Genomic DNA, 21081 nt, shown 5'->3' on the forward strand with positions numbered 1-21081 from the left:
CAGTGCTTCTCCCATTGGCTTCGCGCGCTTTGCGGGGGCGTGGCCCTCTGTTATGAATAACGGCGACCCCACCCGCCGTCGTCATGGCTACAGACTAATCGCCCTGTTTCCCCGCCGGCGATTGGCTGGCTCCGCCGCGCCCCGCCTTGGCGGGTCGGGGGCGGGGCCGCCGCGCCGCCCGGGCGGAGGGGCGGGTCGGGGGCGGGGGAGGAGGGCCGGGGCAGGGAAGATGGCGGCGGCGGAGCGGAGCCTGTCCCCGATGGGGGGCTCCCCGGTACCGGCCTGCATGTTCGCCCCGGAGCCCGGCTCCCCGGGCGGGGGACCTCGCGTAGCGGCAGCCGCATGTCCCCTCGGCGCCGCCTTCGACGGCGAGGACGGCGAGGCGCTCAACGGCGAGCCCGAGATCGACCTCACCAGTAAGGTAGGCCCGGCGAGGGGGCGGCCGGCGGCGAGCGCCATCGCCTCGCTGGGCCCTGCGCTGCCCTCTCTCCGGCGGCTGCCTTCCCCGTGTGGCTGCCCACCGTCCCGGCCGGAGCGGCGCGGCCCATCAGCCGGGGCCGGCCCGACGGGCGGGCCGAGCCCCTCTCGTCCCCGCTCCACTCCCCTCGGGAGAGCGAGGGGCCGGGGACCCGCCGGCCTTCGCCGGGGCTGGGGGGATGTCACCGAGAGGCTTCCCTGTGGGCTGCACTTGTGTCCCGGGGGCTCCCCCGGGCCGGGCGGCAGAGCCCGCCGTGCCGCGGGGAGGCGGCCGGGACAAGCGCAGAGAAGTTGAGCTGCGACGAGCTGAGAACGAGCTGCGCCCTGGCCGGGAAAGGTGGGTGCTGGCGGGCTGGTCCGCCCGGCTCCCTGCCCTCCTGGGCTCCCCGGGGAGGCGCCTGCAGCGGGTGTCGCAGCCGCTCGGCGAGCGCGGGGCTGGAAGCTGACAGCCCTTCGACGTCTCACCAACGTTTTTCCTCCTCGCCGGTTCTCTGTAGTTATCTCTGCTGCTAGTCGTACTGGTTCCTGGGGCTTTCTTCACAATCTTGAAAGCAGGTCAGAGCTTGTAACTTTTTGAGCTCAAGGGCTCAGTGACAAGGGTGCCTTGCTCTTGCAAACCAGGTTGCATCGACACAAAAAGGTTTGTTCACCTTGCACAGCTGCTTGCTAGGATCACACAGTGGTAAAACTGTGTGGTGGTCTTACTCTGTCAGAATTTGTTCTTGCTTCCGTCTCGCAGGAAGGTACATTGTAGTAACACTCCCACTGCAGGCTACAATAGCTGCCTTCCCGTGCTGCCTTCTATTTTGTCCCAGTTGGCTCATCTCTTTAACTGTGTGTCCTTTGCTGCTAAGGGTTTGGTGTATCATGATGTCATCTCCGATTCTAAAGTCTCCTGAAAACTTGGTTCAGTCCACTTGTAGTTATGTGATCCAGAAACTGGTGTTTCCTCCTGGTTTCCTGCCATCCCTCCTCTTCGTCGTTCCAGCTGGAGTTGTTCCAAAGTCCTGGATTTTCTTGCCCTCTGTGATGAAATGAAGAAAGAGGAATTGTGGTGTGTGGATGTGAAACCGTTCATTTTTTGAGGGGATGACTAGATATTTTACAATGTGGTGCTGTATTAAAACAAATGTTATGAAGATGTCTCATAAGAAAGTAAAGGACATAAATCAAACCTGCAGTATCTATTGAGCCACCTGTTCGTGTCTTAATGAGCTGGACAAGATTTTGATACAAGATGCCAGTATTGATCTGTGCTTTGTCTTGGATGTGGCTGGTGTGGAAGAAGGCGCAGGAGGACACGGAGAGCTGTGTCACCGATTCTTGCCAGCCAAGAACCTGACCAAAACTCTGACGAAGAGAGAGGAATGCTGTTCTCCCACAACCGTTTGTGTTGTCAGTCCGTCTTCCACTCCTAGAAATCTGCAGGTGCTATGGAGGAGATAGGTAAGCGTTTTCTTTGGTTTTTTTTTTTTTTTTAATATATTCGTTACAAGTTAGTTTTCCATTTCCCCTAGACCTTTCATTCATCCCCATCTTGGATGAGAACTAAGACTACAAGCTTTGCCCAATCTCTTAAAGTTAGTCTCCTGCTATGTGTTCAAAACAGCAATCCCACATGCCCTCCCCTGATCTCCCCATCTTTTTTGCCTTCGCAGTTGAATTGCTCCCCTCCAATTCCTGCTTAAAATGGTGATTCCTACTACAGTCAGTTTGTTTGGAGCTGCTACTTCTGTTCTGGTCTGACCCATCCCCTCACTGCATTACATACTTTTCTCCCACTCCTTCCCCAGTACATTCATTGTGAGGTGTGCTCTTTTTAGAGAGGAACGATGCAGTTATCAATGATATACATAGTGCACCTTGTCCGCTGATCAAGCAAACAGTTCCATTCATCAGCACAAATTCATTGTCATGTCAATCGTAATGGGTGTTTGCTTTCCCTTCAGTACTAACACACTGCAGTAGTAATCACCTTTCAGGTCAAAACCATATCACACAGGCTAGTAGCAAAGCTGATACTTATATTAGATCTATATTGACAGCAGACCATTAATAGCACTTGGACTATGTATGTCCACAGGAAATAGAAAGCAAAATATGACATTACAGAAGGTGCCTTTCCCCTGATTTCCCAGTGGCTGGTGATGGCCTTCCAGCCATGAAAAATGCCAGGCTGTGTTATTCCAATAAAAAGCAGCACTATGTACCGCATAGTATTTGGTTTGCCCTTAATCTTTATAGTTTGTCCACCGTATGGGTATGGGATGCTTCTTTTGTAAGGTCTACCTGTAGAGGTGATACAACCTTAGCTCAATCTCAGTGGTGTCTTGAAATTGCTGTTAATTAATACTAAGGCCTGTTGCTTGCTGTTGGCCAGTGCAGCGTGGCGCAGTCCAACTGTCCCCCTGGAGAAAGCTCAGTCAGCTGTAGCTATTACCTACCTGTGGTCTTTGTTAATCCCAAAACTGGTCAGAGGAAAGGTGGGAAAAGCCACCTCGCCCCAGAAATTGGGAAGGGACTTTAGAGATGACATCTTGAACTCGTGAGATATACTTCCTTCTGCTGTCATGAGAATAAAACAATAACTGGCTGTTACTTTTTTTTGCCCTATAGGAATTCTGAGGTTGCTAGACACACACAGCTCCTACTCTTAACTGCTCAATGCCTGGCAAAGTGGAAAGAACAAAAGTGAAAATTTTTGACTTTTGAAAAGCTCTGAAAAACACAAATACACAGTGCAAGCATGGAGGAGATTGTTCAAATGTGAAAAGGAAAAAAAGTAGAGAGGCCAAGAGGGACGGCCTCTGTCCAACCAAGGAAATGGCAAAGAACAGGCTCGTTCTGTCCAGGTAGTGAAAGAGATCTTCAAAACAGCAAGTAAAATTGTGCGATGACCTGGGAAACTGCAGAACTGGCTGGGCGCTGAGAAGCATTGGAAGGTGTCAACCATGAAAGCTGCTATTTGTTTTACACATCCTTCTCTTGACATCCTGCTATATCGTTCAGCTGGAGGCCTCATCAGTGCCGGGACAGGCTTTGGAGGTAGTCTGCCACTGGAACACCCTTCAGTAGCACCTTTGCATGGCAGCGAAAGGCGTCGGCTGGAGGAACGGTGGTTTGAGCTGATGCGTGTGGATACCATGCTGCTTGAGCCCCCAGCCCTTCTGCCTAGCACCAAGAAGAAAGGCTGCACCGAGCTGCTCAGCTGAAGTGTCCCCTCGTACTTCAGACAATGCCCTGCCCCTCACACTGCTGAAGCATTTGGACTTGTAGAAAAACAAAGCTGGTCATGAGACTTGAGGAAACTGAAGTTAGTGTGCTTTTGCACTGGTGGCCTCTGTTATTTTATTGATCTTTATGTATATGGCAGCCTGTTTAATTCCTGAGTCCCTGACTTGTGCTGGTGCAGTAGCCTAAGCAGTGTGCTTCTCTGCTCTGCATCCAGGAGTTCCTGAAAGTGCTTGCTGGGCAAAACAAGCCCTACGCATCAACACACAGCCTTCCATTCCTGTCCTAATCAAACCTCTGAACAGTTGCTGATTTTCCTCTCAATACATTTATATCAGTGGTCTCTTTTAAGAAGAATACGAAACCAAAAGACCAACTAGTATAAGGCAAAACTCGATCCTTTGTGGCTCTAAATAGAAAGATTATGTGGCCTTCCAGATCAGAATGTTTGCCACTCTTCGCAGACTGTGCCAAGTAGTTCAAAGCCTTAGGGCATGCATCTAAAGAAGGCACATGAAGGTGATTGTTTCTTGTAGCTCCCTGGCCCTTGCAGACACATCCGTGTTCTGTGTGACCCTGAACATTGGGGGAAAGGATTGCTTTGGCTGCCTTAAGCCTTCTAACCAGCACTCGCTGCCTCTGCTTCACTTTTCCAGATACATGCGTCGCTGTAGTAGTTGTGAAAGCCGCTTAAGTTGTGGGGTTTTGGGTTCCCTTACACTCCAGATTTCTAATCAAGGTCTTCATTACCTGTGAAGTAGCATTGTGTTAGCTGTGCTAGCGAGACAGGCTGTGTTAGTAGAGAGTGTTGGGCAGGCTTGAAAATGTGATCATTACAAACTGCTGTAAACCATATGTCTTAGGCAAATCTGGCACAGATTTCAGACTGGCCTTGGTGCATAGTGAAGAGAAGTATATCTTTCTGGGCGTGACTATGGAACGTGTGAGGACAGCTAGTGGAAGTATGGACTTCATTGAGTGCTGAATCGTGGCAGAGGAGTGCTTACCCATAGGGCTACCTGTAGGCGATAACCTTTACGGCTCTTACTAAAAGTGGCTTTTTAACAGAAAAGTGCATCTCAATCGCAGCAGCTGTTGAGCCACTGTACCGGGATGCTCAGCCTGCAGCAGGTTTGTAAGACTGGACGCAGCCAGGCAGCAGGTAGCTGTTGGGTCCTGATGGGCGATGAAGGTCTCCTTGGTCAGCCACAGCCACGCCACCATTGTGGCCACTCTGTATGATTGTTTTCAGCTGTATTGTATGAGTGACACAGGTTTTTGCCTGAAATGGTACTACACCATTCTGTTCTAAGAAAAATCCTCTTTGAAACACTGTCGTCTTGTCCTCATTTTCTGATTTGTTTTTGTTTACTTTTTTCTTCTCTTGATGCCTCTGCAGGGAAGGGCAAAGAGAGTTGAGGTTGGTGCAATAACTGCAGTCAAAGCTTGTTGGTGACACAGCTGCTGGCTGGCAAAACTGCAGCTCTCCACTAGTGAAACTTCCAAATATACATGTACAAACTGCTTTGTATGTCTGCCTTTCAGCATTGTAGTGTAAAGTACCTAAAGTCTTGTTAGTAGTTGGAAAATAATCTTTATTTGTGTTTTCCTCTGCCCCCTTGGAAAACAAAAGGAGAGATCAAGCACGTGAAGGACTTAGCAGATGTTCTAGGTTTTGGTGCCCAGGTGTGCTCTGCAGTGAGATCTGCCTGGGTTCCTCTGGCTGGCCTGTCATGCCTTGGACGAGCAGCTGCACTCTGTGCAGTGGAGATGGTGGAGCACCCACCTAAGGGATTTCTTTGGAGGAAATCTTTCCTCCCCTTTGTGTTTTCCTTGCACAGAAACATGTACTACACAGAAATAGCAGTGGGATGTTCACTTAAATGTGCCTTTTAAACATTGGTTACTTCAAAATGAGGTGCTTGGTATTCTTATTTGCTTTGAAGTAAATCTTCCAATGTAAATGAACTCTGAGCTCAGACAAATAACCTTGTACAGTGTCATAAGGAAATAGCTGTCAGTGAAGCTGCTTTAAAAAAAAAAAACAAACAACCACACAAAAACAAACCGCCAGAAAGCAGTCCTTGCGAAAGGGCCCTTGTCTTTCCATAAAGCACACGGATTGATTGCCCTTATAAGTGCAGCTGGTTGTGAAATTGTTTGCTTGACATCTGCAAATTGGGTATTTATTTTTTTTTCCAGCTAGTGATGGTGAGTCCAACTGCAGAGCAGTATGACAGTTTGCTCCGGCAGATGTCAGAGAGAATTGATGAGGGATGTGGGGAGACCATCTATGTCATTGGTCAAGGATCAGGTGAGTATAGCTTCCTCAGGAAAACAGCAACAAACATTCAAATTAAAAGAAAAACCTAGTTCATCTAACTGGCTGCTGCAAAAGGTAGTATTCCTTCTCCAGAATAACTTGGAAACCTCCATAAAGCATAGCAGACCGTGTGAGACGGATTCTTTTTTATTCCTGCCAACAATTGTCTTATGTAGTAGAGCTAAACACATTTTTGTATAAAATCATACATGTTCTTCTTGGAAATAAGGCTTAAGTTGTCTGGGCACACCAGGAAGAGGTGAAGGATCTGAAATTACAATAACAGTTTTGGTACAGATGTCTGCAATGTCTGATGGAGGTTCTTGTTCTGTCTGGTTTTGTTCACTTCTCCATTGTAAATAACATTATTTTTTACCCCACAGGAATGTATTAGAGGTACTTCAGATAGCCAAAATATGTGCTGCTGGCTTTTTTTGTTCATGTGTGTCTGTACTATGGAAAGGTTTTCCTTTTCTCAGTGTGAGGCCTTTATTGTTGCATTAACTTGGGTGTCACTACAGTCATTTGCCTTTGCAGGTTTTACCAGTTAGCATGGGTTACTTTTTTGTTCTTTTTCACAACTTGAGTATTTGCATCTGATGCTGGTAGAACAATATGGAACATGGCCTTTCTTTGAAATCAGAATTTCTTTTCTGAATGCAAAAAAATGGTCTGTGGCTATCATAAGGCTAAAGGCACGTTTCAAATACGTTAGATATCTACTGGATTTCAAATTGTTATGATGAAACATTCTACTAGTTGCTACATTTGAGGAACAAGACAAAACTGTGGTCATCGGCACCAGGGTTGGCTGAGATAATGGAGGGAGAGAGTTGTGTTGCCTCAGAACTGTGTGCTTTTGAGGTTTTCATGGTGTCTTGTGAAGCAGCCAAGGTAGAAGAGAAGCCAGGATTAGGTGGCCAGTGGTCATGCAGCCAGTATCACAGGGATAATGCTCTTGTGTTCAAGTGAGCTTCTAACGTGTAATCTGAATCCTTGGTGTTTGGGACAATCACATCTGCAGGCTAGTAACTGCTTTCTCTTCTAGGATACCTTGTTAAGTCTGTTAACTGGTGGTTGTTGCAATGATGCACTTAGAAGCCGGCATTTGTTTCTTAAAATGTGAGCTAAAACTTCTGACTTCATTTTGGGTTTCTGCATAGTCAAAGAAAGTGGGGATCTCTTCTGTAAATTGGAAACAATAGCCAATAGAAAAAAAATCTCGATATCCCTGCAGCCATCCCTCCTCCTCATTCAAGCGTCTGTGATTTCCGTCATCACGGATGCCCAACTGAGAAGCGAGTGAAACCTGCCAGGAGGCTCAGAGCTTCCTCAGCAGTGACCCTTCCCTTTCTCCCTTGGCTTTTCCCCTCTCCCGTCTCTTCCTTCTCATTCCCCAGCCGTGGTGCTTTTTGTTTTCCCCACCACCTCAACAGTTTCTCAACCAGCTTATGCGCTACGTTGGGAATCACCCAGCAGCTCTACTTGTTGTAGAGCTGCGCAGTAGTTAAAATGCTGATTAGTTTATGCCAACCGCAGTTGCTGCTCACCAGCTGATGAGTCAGCCATGCGTATGAATGCGCACACAGCAACAGTATTGCTCATCCAGGTGCCGTGTGCCTCTCCACCTTTGTTGGGTTTTGGTTTTCATGGGGTTTTTTGTGTGTTTTTGTTTTCTTATACCTACAGAGGAGATTCTGGCCTGAAATCTGTGCAGCTTCTCAGCACCTGAGTTAGGAGAGAAGCTGAGAGCTGTGGTGGCCTTTAAGCTGTCCAGGTAGTTGCCTCTGGCTTGCTCTGACTGTCAGCTCTTTGCTTGGGTGGGCTGTTCAGAGACAGCAGTTGCTTATTGTTTTTTTTCTGGCCTCATGTGCTGTCAGTATTGCTTTCAAGTGCCAGGATGAAGGCAGTGAGACATAACAAAACTATAATTTTAACTGGAGTATGTAGGGGTTAAAGAAATTGCTGTACAAGCCAGACTTACAGAAAAACTGCACTTGGGATGTGGTTTTATAAAATAAGCTGATTGTTTAAATTGGTCCCACATTCACTGGTTAATTGTGGTGATATTTCAGTCAGAGGTATCCTCTTGTTAATGCTTTTCCTTTTATTGCACCGAAGGAAATTGCGCATAAAGTACCTTCAGCATGTGAAGTAAGGGAATTAGACAGAAATGTGTCTTTCTTGCCAATACCTAAGTATTTGCTTGTAGAAATTCTGAAGAAGCCTCCTCTAGATGAAAGACGGTGCTTTTCTAGTATCATTTAGGACTTAGGAGTTAAGACCATCCTTCTTAATTGTGGGCAAAGGGTGCTGATTCTGTTTACATGGTTGACCTCTCCAGTCCACATACAAATCCCGATGGGTGTGCAAGTCGCAGGCAGGTTGACATTGCCAATGGCCATTGCCACGTGATGCTCACCGACTGTCCTTTGTCTCCCCAACATCCTCCTAGACGGGACTGAATACGGTCTGAGCGAGGCAGACATGGAAGCGTCCTACGCCACCTTGAAGAGCATGGCGGAGCAGATGGAGGCCGATGTCATCCTCCTGCGGGAGCACCAGGAGGCGGGGGGCAAGGTGCGGGACTACCTGGTTCGGAAACGTGTGGGTGACAACGACTTCCTGGAGGTCAGGTGAGGAGCTGGGTGGGGACAGGGTTAGTCAGCAGCCCCAGCTGCATTTTTGCCCTGTGAACAGACCGTGATGCTGAGCCAGCAGCGCTGGTTCCAGTCTGGGTGTTGTAGCAACAAAGGGAATTGAGCTTGACCACTCCTTGCTAATGAAACCACCGTTTTTTTGTTGTTGCTGTGTCTTTTGTGAATGAGCTGTTTGTGGAGATTTGCCTGTGTTTAGCTCTGAGGGCTGTTGATTTCTGGGTGACAGCTTCACAGTTTGGGAATCTTCTGTGTGCTGGAATCCCTGTAGGGAGCCACATATGCACGTATCCGTGCATATACACACACTGCTGGAGTACATTAGTTTTGACTAAGGGTTAAATTCTATTCCAAGACTGTGGTGATCCAAGTCACCTTTTAATGGACATATAATAGCTTGTGCAACATGACTTGAGAGTCTGCCCAGACCTGGATAGAATGGATTTCCAACATTTGCCAACAGCCATAATAGCCACCTTTATCAGAGGCAAGGAAGGAGGTTGCTGTAGGAGTGGATTTTCTCCTGAAACATTTCATTGTTCTTTGAACTTTTCCTTTTCTGGAAACAGCAATTTAAATTTCTGTGCTCTCCCTAGTACCTGGTGCTATTGTAACATGAGGAATATGAGAAAGGCAGAGCTATTCTAGACAAAGTTGAGATTTAGCCTTTATTTTGATTTGCCACAGCGTACGTGTGGGATTGCAGAGACTAGGAGTTGGAAGAGAGAGATTCTGTGTGGCATCAAGTGATGTTGCGTTCAGCTGACTGTGTTCTGGACACCAGTGACATGTTTCCACAGTCTTCCACATCCCAGTCTCCAGAGTCTGGGCTCTCTGCTGTTAACTAATAACTGTGAAAGAATCTCTGCTCTGCTTGTGGAGATCTAACATTTTTGAATCTGTTTGAAGGCTAGGGAGAAAAAGTTATTTGCACGAGCATTGGTGTTTGGTGGTGGGTTTTTTTGGATTGTTTGTTTGTTTTGATTGCTTGTTTGTTTCTTTGGGTATCAGATTTTACCAAGTTCCTTTTTGCTTTCCTCTCCAGGGTAGCAGTGGTTGGTAATGTGGATGCAGGAAAGAGTACGCTGCTAGGTGTCTTGACACATGGCGAACTCGACAACGGCCGAGGCTTTGCCCGGCAAAAGCTCTTCCGCCATAAGCACGAGATCGAGTCAGGCCGCACCAGCAGTGTGGGTAATGACATTCTGGGCTTCGACAGCGAGGGCAACGTGGTGAACAAGCCCGACAGCCACGGTGGCAGCTTGGAGTGGACAAAAATCTGTGAGAAATCCACCAAGGTCATCACTTTTATTGACCTGGCTGGTCATGAAAAGTACCTGAAAACCACCGTCTTTGGCATGACCGGCCACTTACCTGACTTCTGCATGCTTATGGTAGGTAGCAAGAAAGATGTGCAGTACCAGCATAAGCGGGGCTGTTCACAGCTTTAACAGCCTCAACTTCTTTCCTGTTGCAAAGTTCCTGTGGGGTTGTGGAGGGAGGCAGCATCTCCCAAAGCTGGAAAGCAGAAGCCAGGACTCTGACACAAGTGCCCCAGGACTCTCAGTCCCAGACAGGCCCAAGATGTGTGATTCTTGAAAACAGATTTCTGAATTCTAGAAAACTTTGTTAAAACTGAGATGAAATGAGTCCTTAGCCAATGTCCAAGAGCACTTGAAATAAGCTGGGTCTGCTCATACAGTCCCAGCGATGCATCTAAAACCTAATTACAGTCTGCTGCATGTCTTCTCTGTAACCCACCTCACTGCAGGAGGAACATTTCCATCGCCGTATCTTCTATCCCTGGTGTAGGTTGGCAGTAACGCTGGGATTGTTGGAATGACCAAGGAGCACTTGGGCCTGGCGCTTGCACTTAACGTTCCCGTCTTTGTTGTGGTGACCAAGATCGACATGTGTCCTGCCAACATCCTGCAAGGTGAGTCTCACAGGCTCTCTCCAGGTCTGTTTCTTACCTCTGTATGTGCTGTTATCCTCTGCTGGGGTTGAGAAATTACTGCTGGAAGAAAACCGCTATATCTGGTTTTGACTTGAGTCTTAAATACCTTCCATAAATCTGTCCTTTTCTGTTGCCCATTTTGCAGGCAGTTCACTCATAGTCACCATTTCAAAATTACCTGAGTTGGGGGGCTCCGCTGGGCAACCCAAAAGTGTTTGCTACAAGGTTTTGCATAGGTGAGCTCTAAGGGGTGAAGCAGGCAGTTGAGGTTGTGGTTTTACTTTCCCTCTGGGCGTTTAAACCTGGAGGGAAAGTCTGGAAGTTCTCTTGAAGGCTGCTTTCCTCCTTGCCCACAGTTTGAGTGTGATCTTAAGCTGTGATCAAAGTTCTTTTCTGGCAGCTGTTAGGTGAAGGGGCAGCTGCTTGTTACATTCTGCTCACCTGGGCACTTCTCAAATACGCTGAGAACTACAGCAGCTTCTTCTTCTCTCTGAACAACAAATGAATCATGGTTCAAAGCAGCTACCTCTGGTAGCAGGACTGAAACTGGGCGCAGGCAGAGATGGCAACGAGCAGCAGGGGCTTGTGACTTGTTTGCTCAGCAGCAGTTAAAACAGCAACTCTAAACCCCAGCAGTGGCCCTTTAACCTCTGCTTGACATTTTTTCAGGCTGTGACCAGCTGTCACCTTTAAAATTCTCTTGATTCATTTTGCACCCCTTCAGGAACACGCTGTGGTTAATTGGAACAGCGCTTTTTTTGATAAGCAGTCCTGAGAACCAGGAAAGTGAATGCTCCTGGTACTGTCCGTGGTTAGTTCATTATTGTAAAAATCCTAAATATGTTTCAGGTAAACAGACACGTGATCAAAAGATAATCTAAATATCTCTGTAATAGATGTTTGGCAAATAAATGTAGGACCCGACCACAACATACTAACAGGGAAGGAAGGAGAATGTTTGGCTCAGGGTGAGGAGAGAAGAGCTGCTCTTGGGAGAAACCACTCCTGTGTCATGTTCTGTTTAAATTAAATAGACACAAGATTTGGCTCAAGTGTATCAGTGAAGAGCAGATGGCATGCTTAGATGTTTGTGTTTCTGTATCCAAAATATTGCTTTCCCATAGGCAATCATTTGTTCACAAAAAAGTCTAATTGGATGACAATTGTAGAATATAAATTATTTGCTCTTTTAAGCCAGGCTTTACTAGCCTTCTTTTTTTTCTTCATTTATCATAAGGCACTTCGCAGGAGGCTGTTGCTAGTGCATAGGTTGTTGCCCCTGCTGGCTGATAGATATGAGGCTTAGAAAATAAATGAAAAAGAGGCAAGAGATCAAAGTTGGAAGCCATGAGATTTGTCCTAAAACATTTATTTCTGGATCTTGTCCACCTACACTGTCATATTCTGTGGTGGTGATCTTTACCTCTTTCATGCTTCTCTAACCTTTTAGGGCATGTTGATTGCCAGGCAAAGTGTGTTGAGGTTTGTTTGTTCAAAATTGTTTTCTAATTCACATATTCTCAGTTATGTCATTTCCTGAGTGCTTCCGGTTTTCATTGAATTCAATATGAAAAATCCTTTATAGTAATAGGAAACCCCTTGTAGCTGCTTAAAGCTACTTAATAGACAGCTGTAAAATGTCTACTTCACAGCATTGCACTTGCAGATGCAAATATGTGTGTCTGTTCATGTATGGCGTTGCTTGGCAGCAAGCTAGCTGGCATGAAATGGAAGATGGAACGGCTCCTGAGTCCCACCTGGGCTGCAGCAAACACATGGTCTCACTCACGCGCCTTTAGCCATCTTCTCCTGTCTAGTTGTGGCAAGAGCACCAGTCTCCCCTTGAGGAGAGACCCCACAAAAGCGATTTGTAAAGACGGGAGATGCTGCCCTAACAATATTCATTTCACCCTTTAAGAAACCCTGAAGCTGTTACAGCGACTGCTGAAGTCCCCAGGGTGCAGGAAGATCCCCGTGCTGGTTCAGAGCAAGGATGATGTCATTGTAACAGCCTCCAACTTCAGCTCAGAGAGGTAACGGGAGCAGAGGAGAGTCGTTTCTCTTTCGATCCTATTTGGAGACTGGGTGAGAAGGCTCAGAAAGAGAGTCCCATTGTCTAGATGTGTGAAGGTTGCATCTGCCATCTGGTGTGTTGATTCCATAAGAATGTGTTGATTCTGAGATTGACCTGCTTGTGTTCCCCTCTCTGAGGCAGAAATGAGGGGCTGCTTTGGGCAGTCAGCAGAAGATGGCAGGGTATTCTCTTCCTTCAGTCCTGGAACCTTACACCTATTCCTGAATGTCATTAGAAGGCAGAGGCAATGTTGCAGGGTTTTCAAACATGGGGTGTTGTGCATCTGACTGCTTGCCAGGCTCTCCCTTCCTAGCACTGTGTATTGAATTCAGTCCCAAGATTTTGGATGTCTCCTTACACGTGGAATTCCAGGCAAGGAGGTTGCCTAACTCCATTTTCATAAATTTTCCTTTACAGGATGTGCCCGATTTTCCAGATTTCAAATGTCACTGGGGAGAACCTAGATTTGCTGAAGATGTTTCTTAATCTCTTGTCTCCACGGACCAGTTATAGGGAAGAAGAGCCAGCAGAATTCCAGATAGATGACACTTACTCTGTCCCGGTAAGAGGCCCGGCATTTCGAAGAATTTTCTCCTTTTAAGACGAATAAGGTCTCGTAGAGCTCTTCTGCTAGCATGACTGATTAACCCCAATTACTGTTTTTTCTTCTTTGGCACAGGGTGTAGGAACAGTTGTGTCTGGGACGACACTGAGAGGCCTAATCAAGCTAAACGACACCCTGCTGCTGGGGCCAGATCCCCTTGGCAACTTCCTACCTATCGCTGTCAAGTCCATCCACCGCAAAAGAATGCCCGTCAAAGAAGTGCGGGGAGGCCAGACTGCCTCCTTTGCTTTGAAAAAGGTGAGATGATCTGCTCTAGACCTCCAGAACAGGAACCACCCTCCTAATTTTAGAGTGCTCTTGGAGTTCAGCCGCAGTAAGACTGCTTCTGCAAACCTCAGCTGCTTTGTTTTGCAGCAGAATAAAATCCCGTGGAACCTCTGTGGTTCCCGCGTCCTGGTTGTTCCACCTGACAGCTGCCAGGTAAAAGCAGTGGAACCCAAAGTAATGAGGAATAGTGCTGCAGATGTGTAATGAAGTGGAGGCATTGCAAGAAAAGTGTCCTCTTGTGCTGCAACTGCGTTAGTGTCCTCTACACTATTCCTCTCAGCTTGTAGGACCAGCTGCATGTTTTGGTGTTTTAAAATTTGAGGTAATTGCTCCTGTGAAAGTTTTCTGACAATAGAATCTGCACTGACTTTAAGGGGTTATAGTTTAAGCTATACCAGACTTCATGTGTTGAGGCTTATCATGTTGTGTCAAGAGACATCGTGCTTTTGGAGAGATCATCTGCTTGGATAACGTGCAACCAGGATGTATGTTTTGCTTTTAAAGGATCAGTGACTTAAAACTTCTGTGTCAGTGTCCAGCATTCCCAGCACTCTAACTAAAGCTTCCTTAGAAACTTCAGCTGAATTTGATTTTTGCAACCTTTGCATAACATCATCACATACTGCTAAACAGCTCTTGCTTTGCCTTTTGGTGAACACGAGTTAATATCTCTGAAATCCCTTAGGATCCTTCTGGATGCCGTCAGCCAGCGAAGCACATTTCTTCCCCAGAGAACCATGCTAAGGTTTTTTTGTGTCTCTGCTTTTCAGATCAAGCGTTCTTCCATCCGGAAGGGCATGGTAATGGTGTCACCGCGCCTGAATCCACAAGCATCGTGGGAGTTTGAAGCAGAGATTCTGGTCCTCCATCACCCCACCACCATCAGCCCACGATACCAGGCCATGGGTATGTGTCTGAGTGTTGTCTCATCTTTGTTTCCCAGTGATAACAGGTTGTATCAGCTCTAGGCTGAGATAATTTTGCTCCTGATGACACTGTTAACATGCATATAAGCCGTAGTTCCTGGTTTTACCTTTCCCAGCAACATGTTGGAGAGAGGGAAGGGAGCTGAGAGAGTGGGGGAGGCTGCAGGTAAAAAGGACTTGTGTGACTCCAGGTGTACTTGGAGCCTGCCTGAGCCAGATCTCTGTGGTGCAAAGATCCTTCAGCTTCTAATGCTGATGGAAAGACTTATTTTGGGTCCTACCCTCTGGACGAGCTGCTTGATGTGTAGGATTCTGTTGAGGGTCCTTCAGGAAAGTCTCTGCTCGAAGGCAACTGTTCTAGCTTATATGTGTTTGCTTTCTGTAGGACTGAATAAAGGCAGCCACGTGACCCATATGATCTTCGGTACACCATAGATTTTTTACATTCCAAACTCAGTGCCGTTAGCTGTAGGGTAGCAAGAGCTGCCTGAGATTTCTGTCCGAACCTATTTCCGCTAATGGCGCTGACTGCTGAAAGCCTTTGTACGTTACATTTGCAGTGCATTGTGGCAGCATCCGTCAGACAGCCACGATTCTCAGCATGGACAAGGACTGCTTGCGGACGGGGGACAAAGCCACGGTGCACTTTCGCTTCATCAAAACCCCGGAATATTTGCATATAGACCAGCGGCTGGTCTTCCGTGAAGGCCGCACCAAAGCTGTGGGTACCATCACTAAGGTAAAGGCTCAAGAGTCCAACTTTTTTTTTTTTTAGATTTTTTTTTTTACCAATAAACTACTTTTGGTGTGGAGAAGCCAGCAGGAGAATCCAGATGGCTCTGGAAAATTGAGGGAAGAAGACGTCCTATGATCACAAACCTCAGGCCTGACATGTGTTGCTTTGTTGTAGGGTGGGTCTTTAGCTGGTGTGAACAGGGGAATGCGAAGGTGGGGGTTGAGCCACATGCCTCTGATTCTTAAGGCTGTCTCTTCTGACAGCTTGGTCCCTTTGAGTCATACTGTGGAGGGCTGAGTGTCACCTCAGCCCAGTGGCCCTTTCCACCCTGTAAGGGTTCTTGAGGACAGCTCAGGGACCCAGGTTTCTTTGAACAGCTGCTGTGTTTTTCTTTTGATGACTATTGGTAATCAATTTTCTGGAGGCTTTTTGTTAAAAAGCAGCATTGGACCTTGCTAGGTTGGCCTAGCTATTTTAATGCTGATTTTGGCCTCTCTCTTTATAATTTTCAGTTACTCCAGACCACCAATAACTCACCAATGAACTCCAAGCCACAGCAGATCAAGATGCAGTCAACCAAGAAGGGAGCAGTTACAAAACGAGAGGATGGTGTTCCCCCATCTGGGATGGCAGCTGGGGGCCCACCAGCTGGGGATGAGGCCCCCTCAACAGCAGCGGCACCACCGACTCCTACTGCCCTGCAACCATTGGTAAGTGAGGAAAATATTAGGCCTGTCCTAGCTGTTTGTATCCAGGTTTCATCTGTTGGAGGAAGCGCAAGCATTATCTCCTCATACCCTTTGAACTCGCCTTGGGACTCTCTGTGCAACAGAAACAAATAGGAGTACAAGTACTCTCACAGCAGAAATCAGAATTCTCTGATGACTGGATGATTCATTGTCTGACCTTTCAGCAGCTTAGAGTCCTGGGACAATTGAGGTTGCACCTCAGGAAGTGTCTAGTCAAACCTCCTGCTCTAAGTAGGATTAGCTGTGAGGTCAGAGCAAGTTGCTTAGGGTTTTATCCAGTCATGTCTTGAAAACCTGCAAGGAGGAAGACTGCACGACCTCCCTTGGCAACCTGTTTTCATTGCTTCACTGTGCTCATGGTGAGGAAGCATCTCCATATACCCAGTAGCTGAACCAGCAAAGCATCTAACAACCTGTCACAGAATGAGTCTCTGCTGTCTGAATGAGAGGTAAAATATCCCTGCACTAGACAAACTACAACTTACATAGTAGTATTAGGCACAGGTTGTCTGCATTGTCAAGGAGGGAGGATGGAGACATCCAAGGAAAAAGAAGGGCTTATCTCTTTCTAGGTAAATTTATCCAAGTTGTTTTGTTGGTTAGGACTTCTCAGCTGAGCTTCTCTGAGAAGGATACCTAGCCCTTCTGGTCTGAAAGCAATGAAAGCTCTAACTGCCAGCTTTGGGAACTGTTTATCAGCTTTATTACATGGGTCTTCTCCTTTTAGTGTACTTATCTAGGAACTGACTCTGTCAAGTGACCTAGTCAGTGTTACCCCCAACCTCCCTTTAATTTTAGATATCTTAGTTGGTTTTGGTCAAATCTCACCCTATTGAGCCAGGCTGGCTGCTGAAAGAGGGCCCTCTGGCAGGGGTTCTCTCCCTTTGCGCATGCCTGTGGCTTCTTACTGATCCCCTGTCTCCTCTGTCGTCTTGTAACATCACCGTGGTTGTAAGTAGTGCTCCCAGCTTGCTTTTTGTTTCATCCCTGCCCCTGAGAGTCTCTGTTGCTTTTATTTTTGCTTACCTCTGCCTCTCTCTCCTTGCTGCTTCCCCTCAGCCTGCGCTGGATGAAGAGCCCCACATCCGTGAGGGCAATAAGGTATTTGGCTGCTTTAGAAGAGAAGGGTTGGCTTGCTGGCCTGAGGCTGGGAACAGAGTCAGATCAGCAAGGAAGCCCTGGTGGTGGGGCGGGAGGGCTCTCCTTCCATTCTCCACAAAGCCAAGGAGCCTGAGGCCTCGGTTTCCTGGATGCTGAGCCCCATAACACCTGCTGATTCTCATGGGAGTGAAGCATGAGAAATCAGATCCTCCCCAGCTTGAAGGGCTGAACTTCATGGTGTGTCTGTATCTCCTCCTTCCTCATGGTGTGTCTGTCTGCCTTATTGCCTTCCTGCAGTGGTAGGAAGCTGATCAGTCACAACTACCCTCCCGCTGTCTGGACATGTGTGTAATCCATCTCAACTCTGATGTGCTGATGTTCTGATTCAGAGGGTGCTGTGCGCTGAAGCGTTTCTTCTTGTTTTTCAGTCAAAGGTCGGAGGAGGAGGCCGGCGACGCGGAGGTCAGCGCCATAAAGTGAAGTCTCAGGGAGCCTGTGTGACTCCTGCCAGTGGCTGCTGAATTTCTTACTCCTCCCTCTGAGGAATTCCTCCCCTTCCCTTCATTTCTTATCCAAAAGATCCAGAGCAGCTTAAACCAAAACCCATCCCAGCTGATTGGCTGCAGAAGAATCGTTCCTCCTCCCTGAAGGAAGCAATGGAGAGGAGCATAATTTCTAAGCTAATGAAGGTGATAAAACACACCGAACTGAGTAACTGACACCTTCCTCTTCCCCCTGTCAACACATTTTTGTACATCATGGGCTTAGTTTTTATTCTTATTAGTTTTTATTATATTTTGTGTGCATGAAGATGAGAGGAGAGTCTGGATAGAACTGGGAAGAGCCAGTTAGCTGCCTCCCTCCTCCCTCACCCCATTCTGTCCACAGGACTTGTTGCTCTCCTCCTATGGGCCGTCTCAGATCAGGGGTTATCAAACACCTGAAATTTCAGACTTGCAAAGGTTAAAACATGTTGTTTAGGGTGGCTGCGTAGGGCATTGTTTCCTCACCACTGTGGCCCCATGCCAAATATGTTTCTGGATTCCTTCCATCTTAAACTATTTCTAAATGGATTTAATGTTGTGGCAACTGAAGTTTGAAGGAGATGATAAGAAAATTCATTAGTTGGAGACCTAAGAAGGAAGCAAATTGGAAAGCAGTTCTTGATGTTAGGTTGTGGAATCCTATACTAAATATCCTTCTCAAATACATTGATAGCACTTAAGATTTTAAATAGAGACAGAATTAAATGGGCAGGCATTTCCCCATCCTGTTCCCCTTCCATTATGCTGCTTTTCCTATTGTCTGTTCAGTGCACATCGGAGCAAATCTAACCTGTCTCTCAAGGCAGTGGCAGCTCAACTGACAGTATTAAAAATACAGTGCAGGAGCACATGCTCTGTCCCTTGAGCCAGAGAAAGCTGCCTCACCTCGACAGACAGAGATCACAGGTGGAAATATACTTTTGGAACAGAGACACCAGGCAAACTTGACCTCCCCTTGATTTTGTTTACTCCAAGATTTCCCAAATCTTTTCTGGAACTCACTGGCCAAGCTTTGCCATGGCAGAGGTGGGATTTGTCTCCTCCCCTCTTGGCCTAAGAGGGCAATGATGAATTGGTACCAAACTTAGAGAAGTGCTTTCAGGTTTGGAAGTACGTGGTAATTTTTCTGCCTTTCATTTAATTTTTTTTAAGATTTTTTTTTTTTTTTAATGATAATTTCTGATTTCTCCAGGAAGGCCCTGCAAGGACAGTCTATGAATTAACATTATTGTCATCACAGTGGGTTTTTTTTTTTTTTTAAAACCCTGGGTTATGGAAGTGATCAATCCTCAGCTTATTTTGATCTCTGTTCTTCTAACCCTGCCTCTTCCCTTGGCTCCCGTGAGGACAGGAGTTATCTTCTGCCGGCTTGTGGTGAGCTGTGGGAGCGTGGTAGCGTTTTGAGGAAGGAGGTGGCATCCTCAGCAAACTGTTGCTCTCCCCAGCAGGTGCGGTCAGCCTCGGTTTCTTTGAGGGTTCCTCCTCTGATGAAGGACTTTTATATTAATTAGAGTGAGACGGAAAAGTTTCTGTCCCTCCTTAGCGAGTTGTTCCTGTTTCTCACTCTGTGGCACCCGTGTGAAGTTCATTCCAGTGCACCTTGCGATTCAAGGTAAACTTTCAAGCCGACTGACTCACAGCAGGCTTGGCGGGGTTGGAGCGCATCTCCCCATGCCGGCACCAGCATCCAACAGCATTAAGCGGCGTGGGAGAGGTGAGGAATGCAGTTTGGAGATGAGGGTACTTTGCCTTAGAGCCTGCAAGGGCCTGAGAGTGGGTGGAAAGGGTAGGAAGTCAGACGGTCCTTTCCAAGCTCTGTGCCTAAATACCAGCACTCTCCTGGCAAGGGGGGAACTACAGGCAGCTACAACACTAATAGCACCCGCGTTGTGAGGGGGTGTGAAGTGTGGCTAAGCAGGGCACCAGGGCCTGGTTCCTTTGTCTTGTGGCCCTGCAGCAGCATCAGACTGCATCTGATTTCACTGCCCTCTGCTTCCCAGGGGAGCAGGGAGCTCCAGGTAGTGTTCTCTTTCTCCATTCCTTGTGCTCCAAACGAAGGAGACAGCTGAGACTGGAAGAGGGTTTACTTCAGTTTGTGGAGAGGAGGCAGTGTGATCTTACTTTTGTGACCAGCATTCAAAGATCACTCTGTCTGGTGTGATCTATAAAATAAATTTTAAAAAAAAGTTTGTTCCAAGTTAAAGTATGCCTTTGTTGCTTTTTGTCCCTCTGAAAAAACAGTGCTTGCCACTTTAATGCTGAAAGCCAGACTGAGCAGGTTTGCCTGGCACCGTGCTCCTGTGCTGGCTATGAGAGGAGGCTGCGTTCGTGGTGACAGCAGGGGAGGACATGCCATGTTGCAGGAGAGCTGCCACCGAGCCTCTGCCCAGCCCTGACAGCTTTTACGCTGCGTAAGATTTAGTGCTTCTTGGTGGCGGAGTGTTGGAATGAGACTGCTTGCACGGTGCAAGCTCTGGTGTGTGAGATGGGTACGTATGCGTGCGTGTGAATAGCTGCTACAGCAAACCATTTGGGGCCAGCTCCGCTGGAGACCCTTTGCTAGAGAATGCAGTTTTAGCACAGCACTTCACCTGCCTGCGTGAGCTTGTGCTCCCTGGGCCCTCGCTGTGACTTGCACCTCGCCTGTTTCTGCAAATAGAGGGACTCTCCAGTGCTTGGAATGGGCCTTTTCATGTCTCCTGGGTTGGTCTCAGAGGTTTGTGAAGATTCTTCCTGTCCTGCGCAGCCCTTTTGCAGGTAAGTGTTGGGCTGGGTGCTGGTGGTAGCTACAGCAAAGGCCCTTTTCCTCCTCCTGGGGATGGCTGGCCCAAGGCCAGCAGAGAACAAGCCTTTCCCTAGGGTGACCTTTTGCAGGGAGCTATGTGGCTCCTCCTCAACATGAGCCTGCCTCCAGCCCATTCTGGTTAAGCAGACACCAGTGTGACCATCCCTGAGGCCAAAGCAGTTCAATTTTCCTTTTTGCAGCCTTTTTTTTTTATGCTCTAGGTTAAGTTTCTCATGCTGAGGACAATTAAGTATTTCCTTTCTACTTGCTCGTAGCTGGCTGTTGAGTAATTTACAGTTCCTGTTAAGGAAAAGACATCAACACGCAGCTGCCCTTATTTGTGGTTTGCATTAGGCTGAGCCTCATTTGCCACTCCAGGGCCCAGTTGGGTTCTGCTCATGGCCATGATAAGGTAGAGGACAGGCTGATATCCAGGGACAGCTTTGAGGTCACTGGAGGATGGACTGAGCACACAGCCTTGGTCTGACACAGACCTGGACTGCAAAAAGTCTGGTATCAAAGATGCAGTATTTTAAGTGCCACAAGAAATTCAGGTTTTTAAGAGGAAGTCTCGTTTTCACCATTACTTCAAGCAGCTTTTGCATCCCAGAGCCTACTTGATGACAAA

At 47.4% G+C, this 21081-nt stretch overlaps 1 protein-coding gene across 2 annotated transcripts; it reads left to right on the plus strand.

The window, feature by feature from the left end:
• The first annotated feature begins 223 nt into the window (after nt 1–223).
• GTPBP1 (GTP binding protein 1) lies at nt 224–19871 on the plus strand. 2 transcript variants are annotated; one of them, XM_065658442.1, is made up of 12 exons: nt 224–421; nt 5911–6022; nt 8487–8667; nt 9734–10082; nt 10501–10624; nt 12564–12678; nt 13137–13281; nt 13399–13581; nt 14382–14517; nt 15098–15276; nt 15786–15983; nt 17552–19871. In XM_065658442.1, the coding sequence occupies exons 1-12, from the start codon at nt 230–232 to the stop codon at nt 17642–17644; spliced, it is 2007 nt and encodes a 668-aa protein (XP_065514514.1). In that variant the 5' UTR covers nt 224–229; the 3' UTR covers nt 17645–19871. The 2 variants fall into 2 exon arrangements, with proteins under 2 accessions (XP_065514514.1, XP_065514515.1); XM_065658443.1 differs by lacking the exon at nt 224–421 and adding an exon at nt 4172–4227.
• Nucleotides 19872–21081: the final 1210 nt, after the last annotated feature.

The sequence above is a fragment of the Caloenas nicobarica genome, chromosome 1 (genome assembly GCF_036013445.1).
Source record: "Caloenas nicobarica isolate bCalNic1 chromosome 1, bCalNic1.hap1, whole genome shotgun sequence".
Taxonomy (NCBI): domain Eukaryota; kingdom Metazoa; phylum Chordata; class Aves; order Columbiformes; family Columbidae; genus Caloenas; species Caloenas nicobarica.

Bases quoted from the DNA above. Each gene is read 5' to 3' on its own strand.
- GTPBP1 (XM_065658442.1), top strand. From the start codon at position 230: ATGGCGGCGGCGGAGCGGAGCCTGTCCCCGATGGGGGGCTCCCCGGTA. The intron at 10,625-12,563 runs GTGAGTCTCACA...TCACCCTTTAAG, and splicing joins TCCTGCCAACATCCTGCAAG to AAACCCTGAAGCTGTTACAG. The intron at 14,518-15,097 runs GTATGTGTCTGA...TTACATTTGCAG, and splicing joins CCCACGATACCAGGCCATGG to TGCATTGTGGCAGCATCCGT.